The sequence below is a fragment of the Pezoporus wallicus genome, unplaced genomic scaffold (genome assembly GCF_028554395.1).
Source record: "Pezoporus wallicus isolate ANWC-B61680 ecotype Strahan unplaced genomic scaffold, APGP_CSIRO_Pwel_v1 contig_736, whole genome shotgun sequence".
Classification (NCBI taxonomy): domain Eukaryota; kingdom Metazoa; phylum Chordata; class Aves; order Psittaciformes; family Psittacidae; genus Pezoporus; species Pezoporus wallicus.
The window spans coordinates 4,298,616-4,325,126 of NW_026639744.1; the positions used below are offsets into that span (position 1 = coordinate 4,298,616).

Consider the following 26,511-nt stretch of genomic DNA (forward strand, 5'->3'; position numbering starts at 1 on the left):
TCTTCTTTGGCATGAATATTGGTTTGAACATCCTAGAAAAAGTTCTAGAGAATAACACTTATCTACATATATGGATATGGATGAATATGGATATTTGGAATTAAGTTAAAAAAAATCAGCTGGTGAATTATTCATTACTGTTTAAAAAAAAAAAAAAAGAAAGAAAAAGACACTGAGTAGTTTGTATCATGGTGCCTGTTACACAACCTCTTGCCCTCGCGGTGATGTACTTTCCCTCATCTTTGTGGCTCTCTGTAGCAACTGCTACAGAACACTGGTCAGAAGCTTACCTATACTTTTGCCTCTTCCCTTGAGTTGCTATTCAGACTGCCTTCACCCCAATCTTAGATTCCCTGACTATATATAATTTATGGGCTTTTTTTCTTCCAAAACCATATAATTTGAACAAAAACCCTCATAACTGTGTATACACAAACCCCACATTTTATCTAAAGCACACTTTCAGTATATTCCTTTAATGGAAATGGCTTTGAAACTTCCCCTCTCACATATCTGAATTCAATGAATTGATAAATCCATATCAATTAGCAAGCAGCTTTAGAAGGAGTGGACAGAAAATTGCCAGAGTGATTGCGTTGATTTCATTTCCCTGATTTAACTAAGGTGATCAGGTTCAATGGGAGCAGTGCATCAGCTGAATTAAAACATACAGCTGGTCTCTTAAGAATATTTTGCTGAATTGTAGAGAAGTGAATCATCAAAAGACAAGGGTATTCAGCTGACAATAATACTGTTCCTTATCCCGTACTATAAGCTGTAGCAAGCTTTCTTTAAGGTAAGTTCGTTATTTTCCATTTTTTTAAGGACTAAGATGTACAACAATGGTGTCTTTTGTTTGTTTGTTTGTTTTGGGTTTTTTTTTATGTTATTGGTAGACCTACTATATGAAGCTGTTTTAGGGGACAGCCAAGGGTGTTTTTATGCAATAATTTTGCATTACTGGATGGTAAAGATTGTTGTGTGTTTTTTTTTGGTGAGAAAATGTGAAACTAGCAAAGCAGTGCAATCTAGTCCAAACCACCCAGAGAAGACTTAGAAAGCTGACAGCATAGTAAAAGGGAAGGGTACTGCTGTGACTTCAACATATGATTATGATTCAGAGCGTCTGAAGGTATTTTTGTCTGATAATGTTTGCAATACCTTATTGAGCCTCTGACCGCAACTGCCAATATAGTCATTACCCTGTCAGTCACAGGCTCTGACCGTACCTAACAGCACATTTCTGTCACCGTCATCTGCATGTGATTGGCACACCACTGCCTTACAGTCCAGTCCTGATTAATCTCAAATATTTTAAATGAAACTGTTACTTTCTGCTCTTCTGAACAAAATACCTTCTGAAATATGTGATTTCTAATATTCCTCCCCAATACTTACATGCATGGCTATCCACATGCATACAGTCACTGAGTGCAAGAAAGTCCTGTGCATTAACACAGTAATCCACTTGCATCCCATAAATCTTCGGGTGAAATGGGATATAAACAGCAACTAACACACACTACCACATTACCACATTACACACCCCACATGGCCACCTCAGCTGCAACTCAGTCTACCCATAATCTTTGTTCCTGAACACTTTCTTTTGCACAACCATTTTACACAATCACAAAATATATTTTTGGACCAATATTTAGTACATTCACATGCTATTTTCCTGTAACAGTCCCAGCAATGTGCAATTTCAGTTGGTCAATCTTCACTTTAATGTCTTCACAGAAATAGTAAACGGTATCTTGTCAGCATGCAAGATAGGATGGATTCCAGGACAGGCCCCCATTGCTGCAGTGCAACAAAACCCCTGTAGGATCCCTGGACCCACTGAAATTGCCCAAACTCTTCCTGACAACCTGTGGTGAGAAAAGAGGGCATGAAAACAGCAAAGCGTAAAAAAAGGGCTTTGTGCCATGCTGAGATAAGATTGGTATCTGATGGCTTCAGATTTGGGAAGAATGAAAGAATTTAAAATTAACAAAATAGATGTTCAATAGTAAGTCCTCTGCACCACTCTTCTGACTTGGTTACCCCTGCACAAATTTAAGATTTGTTTGTATTTCTTTGAGGGCTCTACTGCATTGCTTACTCTGCTTCAGTATGAAACCGTGCCACAAAATGTGCTTGCCCCTTCGGGAAAAAAAAAAAAAAGCAACCCTGAACTAGAAGAACAAAGGGACTAAAATAAAGTCATTGTTCGTACACAAAACACACGGAAAAGAGATACAAATTGAAAAATTGTAATAATTTTAGTTTGCTATGTCTCAATTACGTGTATCTTGATCAGAGGAGGAAATGTAGACAGAACGTGTCATATACATTGCAGAGCATAACCATTAACATCGAAAGTTAAATTTTAACTTTTACTTTTCTGCTTATTTTTTCCCTTTCCAAAGCACATCAGACTCTGGTCAGTTTTTCAATTTGCCTGATATCCAATATGCTTTAAATTCACCATGAAACTTTTCTATCTCCAAAAGCATGAACATGAGATTAAATAAATATTAAATTTTAAACCAGCAAAGCCAGTAATAAATTGGTTTAGTACTGAAGTTTAATAGTGTGATGTGCATGTACTCTGTATTAGAGACTTCAGATGACTCTACATTGTGGATTATTATTTCCATCCATGGAGGTCCATAAACATACCTCAGAATTTAACTCGTTTTGTTTGCTTGTTTGTTTAATAATATTGCTGAGATTCTTAGCTCAACTTGATTAAAATGCCATCTGGACTTCTCCTGGTAAAATCATTTCCCTACCTTCTCTCACATTACAGCTTCTTAAAGCATTCAAGTCTCAAAGGCATTTTACCTGAAACTATTCCATGCTCTTCTATCTGAAACATGTTTCTGAGCAGCATACCCATTCCTGTACAGACACTTTTCATCTGATGCCTCATGGGAAGTGATTTCACTTGGGTTTTTTCTTGTCTGATGCTTTGCATTAAAAGAAGATATATAAGCTATTCGACCCAACTGAATTCATATATTTTTATGGAGAAAAATCAAGCATAGACAGAAGACTAGAGTGTCTAAAGTGAGACAAGCTAACAGTGAAGTTATATGGAAACTAAAATAGCTAATTAAATCTCTGCAAACAGAAACACTTAAGTTGGTCTGAATATGCAGCTGAGTTTTTAAAATTGTGAAAAAAAGTACAAGTTTCTAACTAGTGCAGCAAAATAAATAGTAAAGAAACAAGAAAGCAAGATGTAAACATGATGATGGCAATTCTTTTAAACCTTTCACCAATGCATTTACACTATTTTGGCTTCCTGTCCATGCTCAAAAAAAGAAGGATATAGACACATATTAGAACAATAAACCCCCATTGCTAGGAGGCTAATAGTGCAACTGTAACAATCTGAACAGTTTATCAGAGACAGTGATTTTTTTTTTTTTCCCCTCTGGAAAAGAGTATTTTCTTCTTAATTAGATGTATTTCTCAAGCAGTTTATCTTCAAAATGTCCTAAAAAAAAGGGTCATGTATTCCTTACTACCCTTAATACCCTTACTTGCTGTCTTAATTCTCAGATTGGTTCAAGACATTCTGACCTTTTCATGGTATTTATCTCTAAAACAGATGACAAGGGAATCTGGACACAGTTATAGTGAAGCCCTGTCATAACCTATTGTCTTCTAAGCCAAATGTCAAATTTTGTTCCTGTGAACTCTTTGTCACGAGGCATTAATACGTTTGTGTTATCCCACCAATCTTCCTAAATTAAAGCTAAGGACATGAAGACATGAAAATTTCTGTCAAGATTACTACAGAAGCAAAAAAGGAAAAAAAAAACAACCCCCAAAAATCCCATCAGGCACAATGTAGGACACACTTACATACTTGAATTGGTCAGCCAGACCAATACCAATAGGATCAGTTCTAAGACCAAGGATAATGCTGTGGCTTTGCTCTCTCATAATACGCTGCTGAAAGCCAACACAGTTTAATACTACAGATGTGTATTATTTCTATTCCATATTCACATTCCCACAGTGACTTAGTTCTACATTTCATTAAAATGCAACATGGTGTTGAAAGCTCTGACCCTCATCCTCACCAAGCACAGATATAAGCAGATTCCCTACATGGATCTGGACCCTGTGTTTACTTTTTCTGGTATAACCAGAGAATATGCAGCTAGATTAATTTCACCATAATATTTCATTGGAAAAAAATACTTAAAATGAGAGTTTCCTTTTCATTTCATAAAAAGAATAGAAGTTTTTAATAAAATGCAACATAGCACTACCAAAACAAGGAAAAACAGAGGAAAAAGAACGATCCTTCTAGTTCACTGTCATCATCTGCTAACAAGCTCACTAATTTTTCAGTGGCAAACCACCATCCAGTATCTGCTGTAGAAATAATTTCCTAATTTTTATAACCTGATGCAAAGAGTGCTTTCTTATATTTATTACAAACCAAGTACTGAACACCACCATAAAATATCAATTCCAAAGGCAAAGTCATACATATTTTGCTAAAGCCAAGCTTCCATTGACATCTGAGGCAAGTTAGAAATGCATGTTGGAACCTATGCATCATTCGCCTAGCTTCAGTTTGAGGAAAACATTGGCTATTTCACCTCAAAAACGCTTCATCAAAAATGTCACCAGTGGTATTTCACTTGTTTTCAGGATTTTAATTAATAAAATTTAAATGTAAATTCTGTTATGGGAAAGATGAGTGAAGCAGTGGTAAGATTTGAATATCTTGGGAAAAGGATCACCCAAATGGATGCTCTATATCTTCCATTATCAAACAAAATACTTTTGAGAGACAAAACTAAAACCCCAAGCACTCCTCTTACAGGGGGGAAAAGACCCCTTAACTGAGCACTACTTAAAATGGCAGTGAACTGTAATAGGGAGGAAAAAAATGAGACCTTAACTAAACAGAGGCTTAAAGAAATACAGCTCATGAGCAGCCTCATGAAAAAAAAAAACTGCATCTAAGCAGAAGTTTATATAATGCCACTTCAGCACATGGTTTCATTTAGGAAACATCTTGATTCCCTGAATAACATTATCTTACTTACAGAAAGCAAGGCAGGAATTCCCAAATTACTTCTCAAAGCAACATGTCAGAGAAAAAAGTAAATCAGTAAGAGAATAGCTTTGGAAATCTCACTGTTGCCAGCAACCCCAAAAATATTCCCTTCCCCTCCAAATCCCTGATATATATGGTTTGTTTTTTTTTTTTCCCGTTCTGCTCTTTACTTGAACAAAGGATGTTCTCAGCTGCAGTCCTCATTTCTGACCAGAACTTACGACTCCTTACTTTCTTAAAACTTGCATCAATGATTCTGTTCCTCTCCCTGAAATAACTAATTTCTTTTAATACTTGTCTTTATCTCTCATGCATTGTAAAGAAAGCTGACCGAAGTAGTAGGATACTCATGATAAGAAAAGCACAGCTCCTTCTTGGACGAGGCCTTGGATGATATGATTTAGCATGAGGTGTCCCTGCCCATGGCAGGGGGGTTGGAACTAGATGATCTAAAGGTCCTTCCCAACCCTAACCATTCTATGATTCTATGATTCATGACATTGTGAGCGGTGTTCTGGCACCTTTTCAAGGGAGGCACCAAATGAGAGAGATTTGAAACATTAAATGCTACCTATACCTTCAATGCCACTGTGCAGGATTTCCCATTTCCTATTTCACAATGAGAATAACTATTTGACTATAAATAACTTTTAACAGCAGTAAACCAGATAACTGGAAACAGACTCTTTGAATAAAACTTCCAACTAACTCCTGATATCCCTCCATAATTTTGTTTTTTGAAATCCTCTGATACACAGCCATTTGCTTGGATGGTCTCTGTGTGTAGTATTGAAAGATATAATTAAGTGGAAAACATTATATTGAGTATTCTACTGCAGGAAGTCCACATGTCACAAAATCTTTTTTTAACCAGAACAAATATTTACAGCAGTGCTGTTACTCAGAGAACTAAAATGAGACATTACATTTACATGAATAACCTCAAATTCTTAACTTTGTGTATTTCCTCATAAACTGGAACCAAACTTCATATTACAGGTGGACACATCTTTTCAAACAGGTTGGGGACCTATAACGCAATACTAACAGAAGCCAAAAGTTTCCAGTATTTTCCTTTTTCTGCTATGAAATGGCTGAACACCTGTTTAATGTGCCCACAGGCAATAATTAGGAATCAATGAAGGTGCTTTTGGTTAACGTTTCCTGCTGCAGTAGTATACTGCTATTAGCAATGACCTTCTAGTTGCAGAGGATGTGATATTTATTAACAAAACAAGAAAAAGATTCCAAGTCCCTTTGAACTTCTACTTTTTAAAAATAAGAACATATTCATAAAGAGAACAGGCTTGCTAAAAAAAATCCCACAACTTTATATTCATCTGAGGTTCACCTCACATCTGGTGTTCATTGTTTCGTAGTGCTGCTAATTAGGATCTGTTAATTAAGAACTGAAAGTGCTGCCATTACTTGTTTGGAAGAAATGGAAACTTCAGGATCAATTACTTACTCAGACAAAAGGTGATCTGGGCAGAGCCATCAGGACAATAAAATAATAGGCTGGGAAAAGAGGACTAAAAGCAGCTGATTTGATTTTCCCAAGCAAGTGGGCAATGATTCTAGAATGGTTAGAGTTGGAAGGGACCTTAAAGGTCATCTAGTTCTAACCCTCTTGCCACAGCAGGGACACCTTCCACTAGGCCAGGTTGCTCAAAGTCCTGCCAAACCTGGCCTTAAACACTTCCAGTGATGGGCAACCACAGCTTCTCTGTTCCACTGCCTCACCACCTTCATACTAAAGGATTTCTTCTTAATGTCTGTTCTAAATCTACCCTGTTTTAGCTTAAAACCATTGCCCCTTTTACTATCATTACATGCCATTTTAAAAAGTCTCTCTCCATATTTCCTGTAGGTCCCCAAAGGTGCCCATGTGCTGTAAGGTCTCCCCAGAGCCTTCTCTTCTCTTGGCTAAGCAAGGCACTCTCTCAGCCTGGCTTCGTAGGAGAAGTGCCATAGCCCTCTGATCATCTTTGCGGCCCTCCTCTGGACTCGCTCAAGCAGATCCACATCAGTCTTGTGATGGGGCCGCAGAGCTGTATGCAGCACTGCAGGTGGGGTATCACAAGACTGGAGTAGAGGGGGAGAATCACCTTCCTCAACCGGCTGGCCACAGTGCTTGTGGTGCAGCCCAGGGTATGGTTGGCTTTCTGGGCTGCATGCACACACACCCCTGGCTCATGCTGAACTTCTTGACAACCAACACCCTGAGTCCTTCTCCTCAGGGCTGCTCTCAATCCAGTCTCTGTCCACCCTGTGGCTGTGCTTGGGATTGCCTTGACCTAAGTGCAGGACCTTGCACTTGGCCTTGTCAAAGTTCATGAGACTTGCACGGGCCCACCTCTGGAGCCTGTCAAAGCATCCCTTCTCTTCAGTATGTGAACCACATTTCTCTCCAGTATGTTAATTGCATTTCTCTCCAGTATGTTAACCGCATCACACGGCTTGGTGTCATCAGCAAATTTGCTGAGGGTGCATTTGATATCACTGTCTATGTCACCGACAACGGTGTTGAGCAGTGCCAGATTCAATACCGAACCCAGAGGAACATCACTTGTCACCAGTCTCCACTTGGACATTGAGCCATTGACCACAACTCTCTGAGTATGATCATCCAGCCAATTCCATATCCACTGAGTGGTTCAACCATCAAATCCATGCCTCTCCAATTTAGAGGCAAGGGTACCATGCAGGATAGTGTCAAAGGCCTTGTACAAGTCCAGGTAGATGATGCCAATTACTCTTCCCTTATCTACCAATGTTGTGGCCCCATCGTAGAAGGCCACCAGATCTGGCAGGCACAATTTGCCATGAGCAAAGCCATGCTAGCCTGTCACCAATCACCCCCTTACTGTCCAGTGGCTTAGCACAGTTTCCAGGAAGATCTGCTCCATGATCTTGCTTCAAGCACCAAGGTGAAACTGACTTGCCTGTAGCTCCCTGGGTCTTCCTGTTTTCGCTTTGTAAAAATAGGGGTTATATTTCCCCTTTTCCAGTCAGCAGGAACTTCACCAGACTGCCATGACTTCTCACGTATGATGGATAATGGCTTGGCAACTACACCTGCCAGCTCCCCCAGGAACCATGGATATATCTTGTCAGTCCCATGGACTTGTGCACTTTCAGTTTCCTTAGATGACCTTGAACCTGATCTCCTCCTACAGCAGGCAGCTTTTTATTTCCCCAATCCTTGCTTTTGCCTTCTGTGACTTAGTGTAGCTAGAGCTCTTGCTGGTAAAGACTGAAGTAAAAAAGTCATTGAGTACCTCAGCCTTCTTCATGCTCTGGGTGACCAGGTCTCTCGCTTCCTTCTGGAGAGGGCTCGTATTTTCCCTTGTATTCCTTTTAACCCCAGTGTACCTACAGAAAATTTTCTTGTTGCCCTTAATGTCTTTGGCGAGATTGAGTTCTGTCAGGGCTTTAACTTTCCTAACTTGATCTCTGACGGCTCTGACTATTTCTCTGTATTCCTCTCAGGCTATGTTGTTTCCACCTTCTGCAGGCCTCCTTTATATGCTGGAATTTGCCTAGGAGCTCCTTGGTCATTCACGAAGGCCTCCTGGCACACCTGCCTCAGTTCTTTGTCAGGATGCATCGCTCCTGAGCTTGAAGGAGGTGATCCTTGAATATTCCTTCCAAGGAAGCCAAAGACGTGGCTGTTTCACCAGCACTAAGTAGAATGAGATCAAAATCAGCATTAAAAACCTTACCAAACTGTGCAAATGGCCACAACCTGGTTTGGGCAGCAGTGCAGAAATCTCACATGCCATTTGCTGGCACCACTATCTTCACAACCTTGCTGTACCCAGCAACCTCGGGCTTTTGCTCTCCAGCCTGTCACTTTTGCTGGAGAGAAGCAGTGGCAGTAGCAGCTCAGGCCTTGTCCGTACACTGCTGATAACCACCACATGCATCAGGTTCAGCACTTGTGCCTCCCTTTGCTGTCAGTGTTTTGGAGAACCAGTAAGATCTGACTGCCAACCATTTTCCCGGGAGATGCAGTGAGAAGAGCAGCAGTAGCAGCAGCGCCCTTACCATGCAGCAAAAGGTCGAGTGGGCTCAGAAGTGGACTAGTCATCTACAATTAAATGTCTGCATGTTACAGACCTTTGATTCTTTTTGATTTTTGCCTCTTCACATGTTGCGTTTTTGTGGAACAAGCAAATAATGCTTGGTTTGGAAAACACTTTATTTAGCAGTTACTGCTGCTGTCATCTCTCTGAAAGTCATATTCAATACCATGACAAGGACAGACAAGGATCCAAGTAGAAAGTATCCACATTGTTAATGCAGTTAAATTCTGTGGCTTCAGAATGAAGGTGTAGGCTAGGAACACTGGGATAGCCTGCAGTACCAGCTGAAGTCCAGTGAAGGCAGTCAGGCTCACATCTAAGGATGCACTAGAGAGAGATATCTGTGGGCTTTGCAGTGTGTATCGATGCCCCCAGAAGATGGCCATGTGCAACAAGCACTAGGAATGCATCATCTGGCCCTTATAACTATGCTACTGCTTCTGCCCCTGGGGTGGCATCTTCACAAGCTGCTTGACCAGATCAAGCAGACCTGCTTGGCTGATGCTGCTCTGCTTCTAACAGGACTTGAGTGTACAGGGAGAAACGTGGTAAAGCAGGCTGCACACAGCCTGCTGGGATGCTTGGCATTGACTTCCTAGTTCTCACAAAAGGGGTTACTTTAGCGTCATCTATCTTAGTCATTAGGAAGGAACTGTATTTTATCAATTGTCATAAAGCAACTGCTCCATGTTGTATTTAAGGTTCTCAGAGCTCTTAGGTTCCCTTTCCTGTTTTATATGTATAGAGCAGCAGCATTTAGAAGTCTCCAGTATAATTTACAATCCAAACAAGGATGGTGAGGGGAAAAAGAGACTAATTAATTTACCCCAAATTATGGAATAATGCAGGAGAGGTAGTGACTAAAATCGAAATCTCCAAAGCTCATCTACTTGACTGCTGCCTTGTGTGGAAGTCACTTTAAGACACAAATAATAAATCAAAGCCTCTGTTAGTGTGAACAGGACTCCAAGCAGAGACCCAAATGCACTGGGGTACTTCTGACATCAGAGACCTGCCAGACCAACGGCTCAAGGCAGAATTATACTTTTATCTCCCTATCTGCCTAACAAGGCTATGCCTTTTTGACCATGCCATCTGGTGCCCTCTCTCCTAGTTGTTGTTTTTTTTGTGTGTGTATTTATTTCTGATTTGGAATACATGCTGCAACTGCACAGGCAGCTTTATTCTGTAAAACTGTTCAACTGTGACCTTTCTCTGAATACACAGAAATGAAGTTTGTAAAACAGCTATAAAATGGTGCCGGAATCATCCAGATTATGATAATTATGTAAGCAAAGATCAGTACTAATCCACTCTAAAGCCACTAATTCCCAATCCTTTAAAAATTCTCGTATCCACACCCAGTGGTTTATCATTTGGCAAGCAGCACTATTACTCTGTACTGACATTTACCCTAAAGATACACCATGTCAAATGAAAAACAAGGTTATATGAAACCTGCCAGCTTCGGGTTGCATCGCTGTTAAGAAACCAAACATGAAGTGCAGTTTGCAGAGTGTGACAATCCCTGAAAACCTTAGGAATCAAAACGAGTCCTGCTCCAAAATGTCTGAGGGAAGTTTCAGAACAGAACCAGAAAGTTATGAGGGTTTTTTTTCATTTAATTTCTGACACTGAAGAAGATGAGTGAATGCCTTTGCTGTCTCCAAAAGATTTAAGGAGGCTTTTTACAATGGTGTGCATCAAAGAATTTACCAAGAATGGAATAGCACTATTTCTTTGGAAAGAGAAACTAGGCTATTCAACTAATCTTGATGAATTTGCATGGAAGAGAAGATAACATGGGTTATTCGGTGGTCATCTAAGGGTATTATGGGATATGAGCCACTTATTTCTGCAAGCTTTCTTCACTGCAGTGAGATAAAAGTTTTATCCTACCCTAGGATAAAACTGAAGCTCAAGGTGGCCTCAGGAAGCGTGAGCTCAGTTCATTGTTCAGAAGGCAATGCAAACTTTGCCCGTGCTCCTGAACCTGCAAGTTGCTTCTTACAATCCTGCAAACAAAAACCTTGCGTTGCTTGACATAACTGCAAGATGCCTCTTCTACATTGGAGAGGTGGATCACAAAGTGCTCCAAGTACTTCTGAGGCTGGGCTTGAGCTGGATTTGGCCTGAGCAGTCTAGAACTGAGGCTGCATGGTAGCCTCTTCCAAAACGCACTGTTGGGGATCACATTTGTCACCAGATGAGATTCAAAGACAAGATCTTTAAAGGTGAAGGCCATTTGGAATAAAGTTATAAAAGAAAAAGGCAACAAAGCGCATTACTAAATATGCTTCTAGCAGTGAAGAGTCTTCTTTAGCGGTTCCAATCCCCTGTCTGGCTCCTGAGGCTAGATAAATTAGCTTTTGTAATTTACCCAAAATGTGGAGTATCATGGAAAGGTCTCATAGTACCATATTTTCATATCCTTTGTTAAATGTAGCTACACATTTTTTTTTCCTCACAGCTATGCATATTGGACCTGTTCACTTTTGTTTTGCAAATAGTAGCCCACAAGTTAAGACTATTACAGAAAGGCTTTAAATATTATTCAGAAATTGATGCACTGACATGATATCTGAAATTATAGTAACCAATGGAAACATTTTCAAAGGACTATCTTTTGATACATTACTTAAACTGCACTTCATACATTTAAAGATAACTAATAAAATTAGGGAGCAGCAGAAATTATCCCTCTCAAGAAAAATCTTTCCTCAAAATATACTTTGCACTATCATTAAGTGCAAAGTTTGTAATTTTGCACTATTCCTTCAGATTTCATTTTTGTTTCAAGATTTATTACAACAATAGTAGAGGACTAATAGTATTTTGCTATTTTTAATTTTTTTTTAAGATATTGCTTCAAAATCTTAATATTCTAATCATCACGAAAAATAGCACAAATATAATGAATTTTTGTCTGAACTCCTTAAGACAGGTAAGCAAGTCCTCTCATTAAGGTCTGCTGAAGCCAATAATATTATATTCAGTTTCTGTTTTCTAATTTTCTGCAGTAGTTTGCTTTGAAAATATACTATTTTGAAAATCCCACTATATTCTAATAATGTCACTGCATTGGAATCAAGAGCACATATTGCAGCAAGGCTGCAACTTCTTGATATAAGGAGGCTGGTTGCATTGATCATATAACTTCCTACTATTATATAGATGTCAAACCACCTATGAACACACTCTCTATAACAAAATAATCATATTTTGCACTATTTTTTTAAACTTAATTTTAAGAAAATGGGATTGATTTTATTAAATTGCCAGAGGGTAAACTTTACAAAATCATGAAGCTGTAGTAATAACTACCATCTTCCCTTCTAATGTCAAAGAGTCTGAATTATCTCACATCCCACATAAATGGTTTATAGAATCAAAACACACTCAAATATGACTGACATTTTCCAACAGCTTCTGAGACGATAATTTCAAACAAACCTTTCCTCACTGTCATTGTTATCTACAGTCCAGATCTTTTCAGTTAGAGACAACCTGTTAAGACAGTAAAAGTGCACCACTATCTAATATGATTAAGGAACAGCTGGATGCAAAATAACTCGTGGCTAAGAGAAAGAAGAACTCTCAAGTACTTTGCCACCCTCACTTTGTCAAACAGGAGTGCTGCAAAGAAGTCTTGCATGTAATTTCACACAGTCATGCTTCTGCTGGATTTGAGGGCTGACCGCTCTCTCCTCAGAGCAGCACCCAATTTATTTCCTGAAGAATAGTTCATATCAGTAAATATGTTACCAGTCCTAAGTACATAAGGGTTTTGGTAATTCTGTTCAAACCTTATTTTTGTGTCTTATTGTTTTCCGTGAGCCAAAAATGAACAGCAGAAGGTACAAAAGTTCAGGTATACGCAGGGGAAGCACTTCCACACCCACAATACAGTATTTTTGTATCCCATATATCTTAGAATAGCATTCAAACAGGAACTTACTTCAACTTAAAAAAAAACCCAAACAGTTGTAATGTGAATGAATAGATGCTTTACCTGTATTCATCCTGCGTAAAACGTGGAATTACTGATGGCTGCAGTACAGCAATTTCTACAGTGGTGGTGTTGAACTTCACAGGATCCCCATCATCATATGCAATGACCACTAGCTATAAACAATACAGAAAATCACTCTCTTATTATAGGCATGAATACTTTTTATACTGACTTGCAACAATACTTTTCATATTTTCAGAGTCTAAAAAGTCAGATGAGATTTTATTTCACTGCAAATCATACATTGCATAAAAAAAACCCATAAACTAAAAAGGTGACAGCCACCCAAAAGCTGAACCAGCTGCTAGAAAATGTAGAAATACACAGTAAACTGGAATTAAAATACAACAGTCTTGTAAAAACACCTCTCCAAAACACATCGCCAATCTCAAGTACATTTTTCAGGGGATTTCCTTCACATCTAATCACAGACTGTCTTCACTCAGAAATCCAGAATCAATTTCACTCTCTTGAATGGTATATAATTCTGTTCTACATTTATGCATTTTTTCATTGAAAAATCACCGTATCTTCCAATAAACAGAAAAAGTGTTGCTGACATTAATATCTAAAACCACAGTTTGATATAAAAACAAAAAAAATAACATTACCTTTCCCCCTAAAAAAATCCTCTAAAGAACAGAGATCCTTGCTCTGGCTTCTGCTGGGATAAAGTTAATTTTCTTCCTCGTAGCTGGTGCAGTGCTGTGTTTTGGCTTTAGTTTGAGAATAAGGCTGATAACACTCCTATCTTTTAGTTGTTTCTAAGTAATGTTTACCCTGATCAAGGACTTTTCAGTCTCTCATGCTCTGTTGTATGAGTGGAGGCACACAGGCAGGACAGCTGACTCAAACTAGCTAAAGGGATATTCCATACCACAGAAGATCATGCTTGGTATATAAACTGGGGGGAATTGCCTGGGAGCCACCAGTCACTGCTTGGGGATGGGCCAAACATCAGTCTGTGGGTAGTGAGCAACTGTATTGCACGTTACTTGTGTTTCCTGAATATTTATTTCTCCTTCTTTTTGGGTTCCCTATTATTATTATAATGATTGTTACGATTTTTATGATTATTATATTTTATTTCACCACACCAGCAAGTAGGCTGGAAGTGCACAAAGAAGTTGGGAGGGGGGACAGCTGGGACAGCTGACCCCAATTGACCAAAGGGATATTCCATGCCAAATGGCATCATGCTCAGCATATAAAGCTGGGGGGAGAAGGAGGAAGGCAGGGACACACACACACATTCAGAGGGATGGCATTTGTCTGCCCAAATAACTGTTACATGTGATGGAGCCCTTCTTTCCTGGAAACAGCTCAACATATACCTGTTAATGGGAAGGAGTGAATGAATGCCTTGTTTTGCTTTGTTTGCATGCACAGCTTTTGATTTCCCTATTAAACTGTCTTCGTCTCAACCCTCATTTTCACTTCTCCGATTCTCTGCCTGATTCCGCTGGGGGGAGAGTAAGCAAATGGCTGTGTGGTGCTTAGTTGCTGTCTGGGGTTAAAGTATGACACCTACACACTTCAATTTTAATTTTTAACTACCACCTCCACTTATGGATTTAAATGGGGATCTCTGTTACAATGATTTTGATTAAAATCATAACTTAGTCCATACTATTTACACTTGAGACTCTTCAGGAATGATAACAACACAACAGTAATTTAAATCTCCTTAACGACAGGAGACTTGTGAACAGGAAGTACCAAACTATCCACTGTACAACAACTTTACAAGATATCTCGTTCTTAAGAAGTTCTCACAAAATTGCTATGATGACAGCCCTGTTGAAAACAAAGAGATCAGCAAGGTAACTTTCAAAAGATGAGGTTGCCTCCCTGTTTCTTCCATCCTCCTAACAGTAGCAATCACATCCATTCAAAATGTTTCTGAAATTTAAAAAAGCACAGGATAGGTCCCAGGAAGAAATTAATAAAGTAAAGAAATGAACAAAATCAAAATGTCACATCTTTCTATGCAATATAAAACAACATAGAGAAACACAAAGATAGAAGGAAATCTATCAAATACAGGCAACATTTAATAACAATAAACAGCTATATAAGTTCATACCTTAAACACTGTACTTGGCTCTTCATTTAGGTTTACTCGGGTTACTACACGGCCCGAGTTTTCTTCCACGTCAAAAATGCTAGCACTGTAAGGAAACTGGACAACGTCTACTTTGTATCGGACTCGACTTGCTGGTGTGCCCTGTGAGGCAAGAACAAAGCAATTTACATATTTTTGTATTTTTACACATCTCATTAAGTTAGTAAAGGATTAAAAAGCAACACTGGCAATCAGATCATCACAAACAAAACTTTCTGTTTGTCTTCCTTAGAACTGGATTTGTTACTGAGCATGTCCTCTGTTTCCACCCAAAATACCTTACAGTGACATCTGAGAGGTCCAGTAAGAAAATGACCACAGGTTTGGAAAGCAGAGAGCTGAAAAAGCCACCTACTTAAATACAGGCATAAGCAGTAATCTGCTTTATAACTACTGCAATTTTTAAATAACAGAAGATAGGCACAGCTTAATGTTGGTTAATATACCTTTCAAAAATGCTAGTGTCATAAAATTCCTTTGAAGTTCAAGAAACTTGTAAATATTCTAGAAACTTTAACACTTATCCAGCTTGTCCTGAAAGTCACAGTATCTTGTCGCTGAAGATGGAAAAATGTATGTTATATTATTTTCTGAAATGTCAGACTGCAGTTCTGCATACAAGACAGTCTATGTGACATTAACACACTTCTCTTTTAGAGGAAATGAAATTAAGACAGCACTAGGTTGCCTGGGCAAACTCACCATGAAGCTTAAATGGACTTTTTTACATATCAAAACTGAACACAATATTCAAGGTGTGGCCTCACCAGTGTTGAGCACAGGGAGACAACCCTGCCTTAGTATTGCTGGCCACACTATTTCTGACATGAGCCAGGGTTCTGGGGTGCTTCTTGGCTATCTGGGCACACTGCTCATATTCAGACAGCTGTTGATCAAAACTCCTAGGTCCTTTTCCACCAAGCAGCTTTCCAGCTGCTCTTCCCAAGCCTGTAGCATTGCATGGGGTGGTTCTGATCCAGATGCAGGACATTTTGCCTTGTTGAACCTCATACAGTTGGCTTTGGCTCTTTGACTCAGCCTGTCCAGGTCCTTCTGTAGATCCTTCCTACTCTCAAGTGGATCAGTACTCCCACCCAATTTGGTGTCATCTGCAAACTTACTGACAGAGCACACAATCCCCTTGTCCAGTTCATTGATAAAAAAATTAACCAGAAGTGGCTCCAGTACTGAGCCCTGAGGGAAACCACGTCTGACCAGCTGCCAACTGGATTTAATTCCATTCACCACCATTCTTGGGTCTCAGACATCCAGCCAGTTTTTTACTCAGTTAAGAGTACACCCAACCAAGCCACGAACAGCCAGTTTCTCCATGAGAATGCTGTGAGAAATGGTGTCAAAGACTGTTTCAACCACCTCAATAATCCTTGCATCTTTGCTGCTGCCTGGATCAGCCTCCCCTACCTCCACCAAAATGGCAGACCAACGGACATCGCTAGCACACTGGTATGCTACCACCAGGCTTATTTCTACCAAGCCTGGTTTTATCTCTATCCCCAATCAAATATCACTTAAAGCTCTTCCAATGAGCCCTGCTAACTCCTGTGCAAAGATCCTTTTCCCTCTTTGAGACAGGTGTACCACATATGTTGCCAGCAGGCCTTATGTTGTGCAAACTGACCCATGTCCAAGACCCCCAAAATTCTGCCTATGACACCAGGCCTGGAGCCAGGTATCAATCTGCTGGCTCTTCCTGTTTCTTCTCTCATCATTCCATGCAACTGGAAGGATAGAGGAGAAACTGCTTGTGCTCCTGATCACTTAACCGGTCATCACAATGCCCTGAAGTCTCTCTTGATGACATCAGGCACTTCTGGTGGCAATCACCCAAACTCTTTTCCTACTAGATGAACTGTACCATGGACAGGTTACAGAGGATGTCTGGGAGACATTAATTTTTAACAGGTTACTTTCAGCAAGTGCCCTTTCACTAGAATTGATAGTAATCTACTATTTTCAAAGATTAGAAGGTGACATAACAGCATCTTACAAAAGCAGTGAAGCCAGTATGAATATAAACTATAAAGAGCTGTAAGAAAAAGGGTTATCAAAGAAGGGCTTTAAAGCAAAGAAAGAGTTTTTTTTTTTTGCACACTGATGTCTGAATAATTATTTTTCACTAAACAAAAGTTTGTGTTACTTGGATGTGTAGATATTTGTGACATTTCACAAAATTTACACAATGTGGGAGTAGATTCATAGAAGCACTAAGAAACTTGGGCTCTATCAACATGATTTCACTTTCTTAATGCCTCTGAATCTAGACCTCAGATGAGGTTTTAACCTTGATATTGTATCTAAACAGACAAAATATGAGAGCCTACACTTTCATTAATAGTGAATCAATAATTCTGCATTTAATGATGTGGTATAAAGCAGCTTTGCTGTTATTGAGAATCTATTAAATGTACCATGTCAGCTACTAACTACTAGGAAACAGGAAATTTACTTTTGTAAATAGCAAGAGAAACAGTTGCAGAAGTGGTTTAAGCTCACTGTATCATATCAACATTTTGTTCATACAACAAAAGTGCACTGAAATGCAGTCAAAAAGCTTTACTGGAATGGATTTAGTACAGGCATTTTACACCATGCAACTGAATGCTACAGAGCTGTGTAACATGTCAGATTTTGCCACATTAACTTCTGATGCGTAGTAGGACTATTCAATGAGTAAACTATACTCGAATGAGAGAAAAGTGACTGATTATTAAAGAATATTTATTAAAATTTAAAATTAGAAGTAGCTTGTAAGAATTTTATAGCTGCTATAAGGCCAAGTTTAATATTTCCTAAGACAGGCCTAGTGAGACCTAAGTAATTTGAAGAGTAATACAGAGGACAAGGCAGCCAGGACATCTCAGCCTTCCTCCCCCATAAAACCCTGTGCACATAACACCTTGCACATAAACAGAAGTGAACAGGGCCGGATGCAAGTGGGAAATTCACAGAGTTTCTGGGAAGATTTGCACAGCTGCTCTTCTTGACAATTCTAACTGCAGCAGTGATGAGGCCATTGCCTCTTTGAGCCCTTAAAGGAAATCCAGCCCAGGAAGGGTTTATTAGGCAGTACACTGCTCCAGTGCTGCCTAAAGTGCTCAAAAAAGTGCTCAAAAGTGCTCAGCACCTTTAAGAATTCAGAAGTGGGTCCGACAGATGTGTTTGGTGTTTTGTGAAGTAATATATGAAAGACCATGTTAATAGTTAAAAGTACTTTATGGGTCCACACACACTAAAGAATACAAATCCTTGAAAACATGAGTAATTCCACAGATCATAGCATAACAGAGGTCATTATACTACTTCTCCCTGGCATTCCCTCAGTCATTCATTTTTCTTCAACATTATAATTAAGAGGAAATTACCTGCTGAAATCCACTCTATCTGGTTTCAGAGTAATGTTCCTCACATTTGCTTGGAAGACTAAAAGCTATCATCATCATTAAACCTCCACACACTAGCTAATTTGTTATTAAATAAACAAAAATCTCATCAGGTTATTGTTACTGATACGACTATCAAGAACACTTCTGTCATTTCTGAAAATAACAAAGGAGGGATTTATTTTTTATTTACTATATTTTGGCACCAATGTAATTAGAAAAATCTCCAGAGAGATTTCTCAGAGAAGCAAGTTTTAATTATCTCAAATATTAATCATCTTTTGTCTTCTTTCTAAATGAATTTCGATGCAGTCATATGTCTACAGCAAAACTTGAATATAGTAGATAATATTTTTAAATAAACCATAGAGCAAGGATTGTACTTGGCAGGAACTGCGTTCATTCTCTCAAAACAGATTTTATCAGATAGTTCAAGATTAATATGAAACTTAGATCTAAAGCTCATCCAGCTTCATTTATTTCTTTTATTGTTGCATAATTCCTCAAGTTTTTATTTGCTCTGGGGAAACAACGTTCATTTGTGATACAGCTGATAGGTACAAAAATGTTCCCAACATTTACAGTAGATGATCAAGCTGCACACAGAGGGCTTGGGCAAAGAGGCTGTGGAGGGTACACATGTGCACTGTTGAGATGACTCTCAACAGACATAGACAGATTGCAGAGAAATTGTAATGCAAGAAAGGCAGGAAAAATGGTGAGAAGTACAACACAACAATAACTTCTGAATGTTTTCATGCGTATTTCTGCAAGCAATTCAAAAGAAAGCTTGGAAATGTGACTTCCACTATCCAAGTGGGTAACAAAACCCAAGTGAGGTGGCCCAGGAAAGAGCAGGCCCATGAAAAATACACTTCACTTTTATTTGCAGTCTACCTGTGAAGAGCTCAGATGTGCATCTGACAAAAGACCTGGATTTTATCCTTAAGTACTAGTGTGGAATAGTGCATAATGAATACGGATTAATTTACCAAGTCTCTTTGTTCTCAATGCCACTTTCTTACTGAAGCCAGAAAACTTCTGAGGGTTTTATAGATAAAATGTGACACTGGTAAGGAGTTTAATAAATTACCTCCATCTACAGCATTTGATTAAATCTGAATGATTTGCATTGTGAAGAGTTCACTAAGGCAAATTTTGTAAAAGTAATTCTATAAAAAAAATTTGAAAGTGATGCTAAAAGCAGAATTTACAAGTGGCTGCACATGTTCTAACATACTCAGTGTAAAGGAACTATTAAAAATGGGACAGCCTACAGAGCAAGCAAAAGATTTTGGTGGGCCTTATCCCATTTATGGGTTTTGAATGGTGCACTTATGCATATTCACTTTAAATTCATTCATATAAACTCTAAAATTTGAAGGAGTTAATTCTTTAGTCTGTAACTTAACAAGGCGGCCTGGAATTCTGAATTCTAAATCTGGAAATTCTGAAGTATTAACTATAACAAACTGGACAAAAAGAACATGAACTTTTTAAACCATGAGATAAAAATACTGTAAGAACTAACTGAATTTGCAGCATGATTCATATACAAATCCCCAGCAGACACTATGAAACCAAACAGTAACAGTTTTTAAAAGATCAAGCCCTGGACTGCCTGAAAATGCTTTTATATCCAATTAAATATATGTGAAATCTCTAACTAAATATGTGTTAGCGTCCTACTTTTAGAGGCTTCCTGTAGAACAATAAGGACAATTACTCTCAATTTGACAAAAGTGCTCCATTGAACAAAAACCTTAAAAGATTGGATAAACCATTAAATCAGATGTTCTGGAGCTCTGGAAGCTGGCTGCTCATTAAAATTAGTGTTCTGCATCTGTTTCCATTGACAATTCTAAATCAATAAAATCAGAATATGCAGGCGAATTAACCATGGAACGAAAACAGCATTTACAGGGGCATATACAGGAAAAGCAAACACCTCAAGTTACACCAATTCTGAGAATATTCACCTTCTGACAAACAAAGCAAGGAAACTAAGCATCTATCAAGTAGCTCATGTTGGTTTCTTTTCAAAATATTTGGAGAGCTAATTTGCAAATGCAGTCACAATCATCTGTCACTTCAATAAAGCATAAACTGTTCACAATGAAGAAAACTCCAAGGATGATGGTCTCAGGTGTCCTTGAATAACTGAAGTATTTGTACAGACATCTGTACAGACCTGCTGAACATAATTACAGGTAGCCCCTTTGACAAGCAAAAAAGCAACCACCATTCAAATCCCTCTACACACAACTGTCTCACTTAAAACACAGTTTTGTAAACTTTGGTACATAATAGAAAATAAACCTCGCTTAAAGCTCTTTCTCCGGAACCTTCCCAGCTGTGATCAAGTTTGACATCTAAAGTTTTGAAGTAAACCACTGCTCTGCTGTCCATTTGATTTGATTATTCCACAGAGCCACAAGAGTCCTTTTGCTTTCCTTTCTCTTGCTCACAAAGAAATAGTCCCTGTCATTTTAACTTAGAGTATACATTAGCTTGTGTAGGAAACAAAGATACCACGCCTTTTCTTTGTGACCACATACAGTGTGGGCTAGGATTTATTTATAGTTTAAGCAAAATCAAAACCCAAGACAAAGAATGAAAAGGCAGCAAGAAGGAGGCAGTTTAAAAGCAATTTCAGCTGAGTCTCTATACAGCTGCTGAGTGTAGAAGTAGTGAGTCACTCAGATGGCCCAAAGAGGTTATAGACACTGGTTCCACACGTTTTCCCTTGCCACTCCTGAAGCATTTTAAGAAGCTCTTACTTTGGCCAGGCCACTTGCCATTTTTTGAGAGCTAAGTTCTTAAACTGAGCACTGAGAGGGGAAAAATAAATAGTTCTGAGGACTTTGTCAGTGGTTGAACATCATTAAATTGAGGGACTTATGCATCTGTACCAACCCTGATACAGGCTTCAGATTTCTTCAGCTACAAAGAATCATCTCTTTGCCCCAAAAATAAATGACAATAGATGCTGGCTGGGGATACTAAAGACTGTGCTAATAAAATTCAGAAGTGTAGGTGACTCAGATACTGACTTCATACATGCTTTGGAGACGCCAAATATCTCTGCCTGTAAAGACTTGAAAACATCTGAGAGAAACCAAAGCTGCATATCTTTGTGTTAGCTAAAGCAAAGTAGCACTTAAAAATAAATATTTACCTACATGTCATTATCACATCTTCCTTAGTTTCTAGAAGCATTTCTTAGGCACCTCCAGTAGAGATGCAGCATTTCTTTAGTTTCCCAGCCACACAAAACCCTTGCAAAGTTGTGTATTTCACACAGGATACCTGTTTGCACCATTTTTTTTACTTTGTCTTTTGGTCAGATCACTGCCTTCAACACAAAAGAGTCCATGGGGAAATTAAACTCAAATAGGGTCAGTAGCACACACCCAGGAAAGAAAGCAAGGAGTTCATAGTGGAAAAATATTGTCTCAGTTTTATTGTATTTCTGCTTGAGATTACTTAGATATCTGCTTACATTGTATACAGCAAGTAAAACCAAACTGAGACTCACTGGAGAAACTTTGGCAACACAAATACAACAAAGCCTGTTTGAGTGACTCTGTACACCTCGTGCTCGGGAATTCCAAGAGGGTTTTGGAGGCACAGCTTCATTATGCAGGGCTCCAGAGTTGCCCTGAACATGACACCTGACCCTAATGTCCAACAGCCTAAACTTATCCACTCTTAGATGCTAAGGAACACTAGATAAAAAGACAAAGTCCTTAAACTACATCTTGACAACACTTACGGTAAGAAAACTCAGGATGATATGAGAGGGAAACCTTTGGCACACAACTGTCTGTGCTCTTTCCCACTCAGTGCAGCCTCCTAAACCACTGTTATCACACTTTTAGCTCAATTTGCACAGTGCCAGTGGTGCCTCACCCAACTGCTTCTTCATGGTTAACCCCATGCACACAATACAACTTTTCTCCTCTTCTTTCAAATCTCTACACAACAAAATATTATGAATGCGTAAGTACTTACACCTTAAAGGGATTATTCAAATGCTAGACAGAAATTGTTCTCAACTGTCTCAACAATTTCAATTGCAATGTTTCTAAAATATTTTTTTTTTATTATTTTAGTAAGGTTTACCGGTTATTTAGAAAGATTTGAAGCTGCACTCAAGCTTTTTCTTGGCAGCCATATAACCATGGCTCTAGTCTATTACCATAATTACCTCTGGCTCCCTTGGACTGTTTGTGTTGCTGTTTAGTATTTTCTTACCCTTTACATGTAGTGTCCCTAGAATTAGATGCAAACTCCTCTGGGAAAGACAGGGTGAGCAACTATAGGATGTACTAAGTAATTTGAAAAATCAGATCCCATATAACTATTTTAAAACTGTAGAAAAATAGTCTGTGGATTGTTCTGATAAACCAAAGGACAATATGTTAATTTACCTTACTTCATGAAACACACACAAATCAGAATTTACCAGCTTTCATGGACCAGAATGGTATTTCAAATTAGAGTGTCTTTAACAAATATAAAAGCAACGTGTGAAACATAATTTATACTCTCAGTCACTGCAAAAAAAGTGAATTCAAACTGGAAAAGAAAGAAAAGGAAAGATTTAAACTGAAATTTGCTCAAGACAGCCCTTCAAATCTTGTGCTGGCCTTTAAGTGAAAAACACTGGTTTCTGTGTTTTAAGTGACATTTTACTAAGGACTGAAGGAATAACTAAGAGAGATCTGTTATGCCTTCAGGACAGGTTCTTTTGACCACTTTGAAATCCACAGATCAAAATAAAAACAAAATACTTGAAATCATTTGAATCTAGCACAGATAATTTTTGATTTAATTTAGTAACTGTCAAAGGTAACCAGAAATCCATTGGTTTTTTTTGCAACCAAACCAAGTCCTATTATCACCAGTTGCATTCGAATAATATATGTATCTTTATAAATATATATGCTACCTTATATATATATGTATATATAAAGAAATATATATATATATTTTTCTTTTCCTGGCCTGATAAAATAGATGTATTAGTACTGTGCAAACAAGATTCCACCAGGTTAAAAACCACAAAACATGCAACTAAAATATTGATGATTGATAGGAATATTCTTTCCTTTAAGGCAAGTTTAGAGGAAGGTACTCTTGGTGAACAGAGAAAAACTTGTGTGTTTTTTAAAACAGTTTCTCGTAAATTCATATCAAATACTTTGTGAAACCACTTAATGTCAAAACCAGCTCCAAATAAATAGAGATTTGCCAACAGCACAGAGCATCTAACCATGTTGGCTCAGTCAGAAAAAATAAGTCATTTATGCTTGATAATTTTCTCTCTGCTTTTTATTATTATTATTATTTTAAAAGTAAAAATTAGCAGCTATTAGTTTGAAATACCAACTTTCAAAAACTATTTTAGGAGCTTTCCTCCACCGTTGGCTAACTTTTATGGCTATTGTATTCACTAAGAACCTAAGGCTAACTTCATTTTTAAGTCTGCATAAAAATCAAAGAAATGAAAAAGTTGATTTTGAAGTACATTATTTTAACATTACTGTCATATGCATTTATGCCTGTTATAATGGTAATAAAAAGGATCTCACATTCAGTTATTTTGATCTCTCATGGAGGTGCACCAATTTCTCCACAGAAATGGAAGCAATCCCCACCTCTTTCAAAAATAACACTCAAAACCATATAAAAGAAAGCCATATAAATACATGAGGAAATCACAAGAAAGGCATCTGGGGGACATAAGCGCTTTAGTCAGGTTTTTATTCTGCCGTTCTCGTAACACTCAAAAGATGGCCATTTTTGCCCACTGTACAAAATAGCACAGAAGCTTACCCATGTCAAGTTTCTACATTTATCTGTTTAAGTGATAGTAACAGAAATGTTAGAAAAGGAAAGACTTCAGAAAAGCTTTTTTTTTTAAATGAAAAAGTGAAATAACTTTGCATTACAAAATGCTTATTCCACAGGACTAATAATTGTTATAACTACATGTTAATCAGTTTCTGAACTATTTTGTTTCCTCCAGTATCTCAGTGATATCTTATTTTTTAAGATTTAGACACGTTACGTCCATGGATTATAAAATAGAGCTTGTAGGCAAATACTTTATCGGGACCAAAATATCTTGTTGTAAGTTAACAGATACTATTAAATGAAAGCTGCACAAAAAACAAAGCTAAAAAGTGATTCTCTAGACCCAATGAATATTTTTTTCCTATCTTCACTAACCCATTTATGTCAGAATTTCCACAGAACAGAAATCAATCTTCTTGCCCCATTTCATTGATCCATAGAATCCTTTTCTGTATCCTTTTCTCAAGTTTGGTATGATAAACCTGCTAGAAGCAAATGTGTACTGGTGTAAGGGGCAGAGACAGCTCCACAGGACTGTGACTAGTGAATTTAATATTTTAGATTTCTACTTTGGCAATCAAAAAATCATACACTTTCAACACGTGCACAACCAGTTTTCGCCACTCTCTACTGGCAGATCAACCTGAAGTGACTCCACTTGTGATAAGGACAGAGGGTTTCCTTTTGAATTATTTGCTGCTAACTGCAGAAGATGAGAGCTCTTGAACCTCCCTGCTTCCTAAGTCATTCCTAGGGAGCGCAACAGAGGATTTTCTCCAGCTAAGCAGCTGGAAATCAGGAAAGCAACTCTCTGAACTGCTGAATGCAACTCAGATCCATTTACACCCAGGTAAGGTTTACTTATTTGGTGGCAGTACTCCAGCAGTACAAGTGCTTTATTCAGGAAGAAATGCTAGGAAAACCAGCTACTACCCGTCTGCAATATATAATGTAAATATGAACCTTGTAAGCTTCTAATGCAACATAGAGACTTTGCCCACTTTGATCTCTATCTTTATTCTGTAATCCCTAGGCTATTGCACCTAACATATGGAAGAATAAGACATTCATGAAATGCACCAGTAAAAGTCATTCACAGAGTAAAATTAAATAGTCTTAAATAAATTTAAAAATTGGTTTCCATTACAAAACCAAACCAAACCAAACCAAACCAAACCAACCAACCAAAAAACAACCAAAAAATAACAAAACCAGATATAAGTAGTCAAACCTACTTTCCCCTGCAAATCACTGTTTTAAAGTGACTAAGACAATGGTGGAAACCTAGGCCTGGTGTGCCTCAAGGAACAGTGAAGGAAATAAAAACCACTAGACTCCCACAGAGCAAAAAGGCAGTCAGAGTAAGAGTGTAAGTAGGCCACAAAAACATGAACAAAGCTTTCTGAAAGGTGGTAGCAGGGAGTCCTACATTTTAGACTTCTACAATGCTGTACGTCCCCTTGCCTAGGCAGAATGGTCCAAGTCCAAAAAAGGACTAGGTGATGTGGGTACAAGTCTGGTTAACCTTGCACGTCCCTGATCTTCACAGGTGCTGCCTTTTTACCTTTATAGCAATTTCCTTGCTTGGAAGACTTCTACACACCTGCAGATATACCTCAAGTTTCTCATGAAATCTAGCCATCCTCTTTCCTGGTTGTTAAAATATTTTGTACGGAAATAGAGTCAAAAGTTTGAATCCTTCAGTCAGTGGACGGAAGGTAGTCTAGGCCTCTAGTGTCCCATGGAAAGGCTTTTCCTAGCAAGACTAATATAAAAAGATGCAAAGGGAGGACAGTAAGCACTACCACTGCCTCATCTTTCTCCTGCTGCATGCTAAAAGTATTCTCAGATGTGTACCTGAAGGGGAGCATAGGTACCTGCCAGAAAGAGAACAGGCTGTGCATTTTTTTGAAGCATCTCTAAAGCAAGACATCTCTAAAGCTGACTAC

General features: G+C 38.3%; 1 protein-coding gene across 1 annotated transcript in view; it reads right to left on the reverse strand.

Moving 5' to 3' along the window:
- The window catches only part of PCDH15 (protocadherin related 15), a 360,972-nt gene that overhangs the window by 79,379 nt on the left and 255,082 nt on the right, over positions 1 to 26,511 (reverse strand). The window contains 2 exon segments of the mRNA XM_057415611.1: positions 13,175 to 13,287; positions 15,261 to 15,401. Coding sequence (XP_057271594.1) covers positions 13,175 to 13,287; positions 15,261 to 15,401 — 254 coding nt within the window.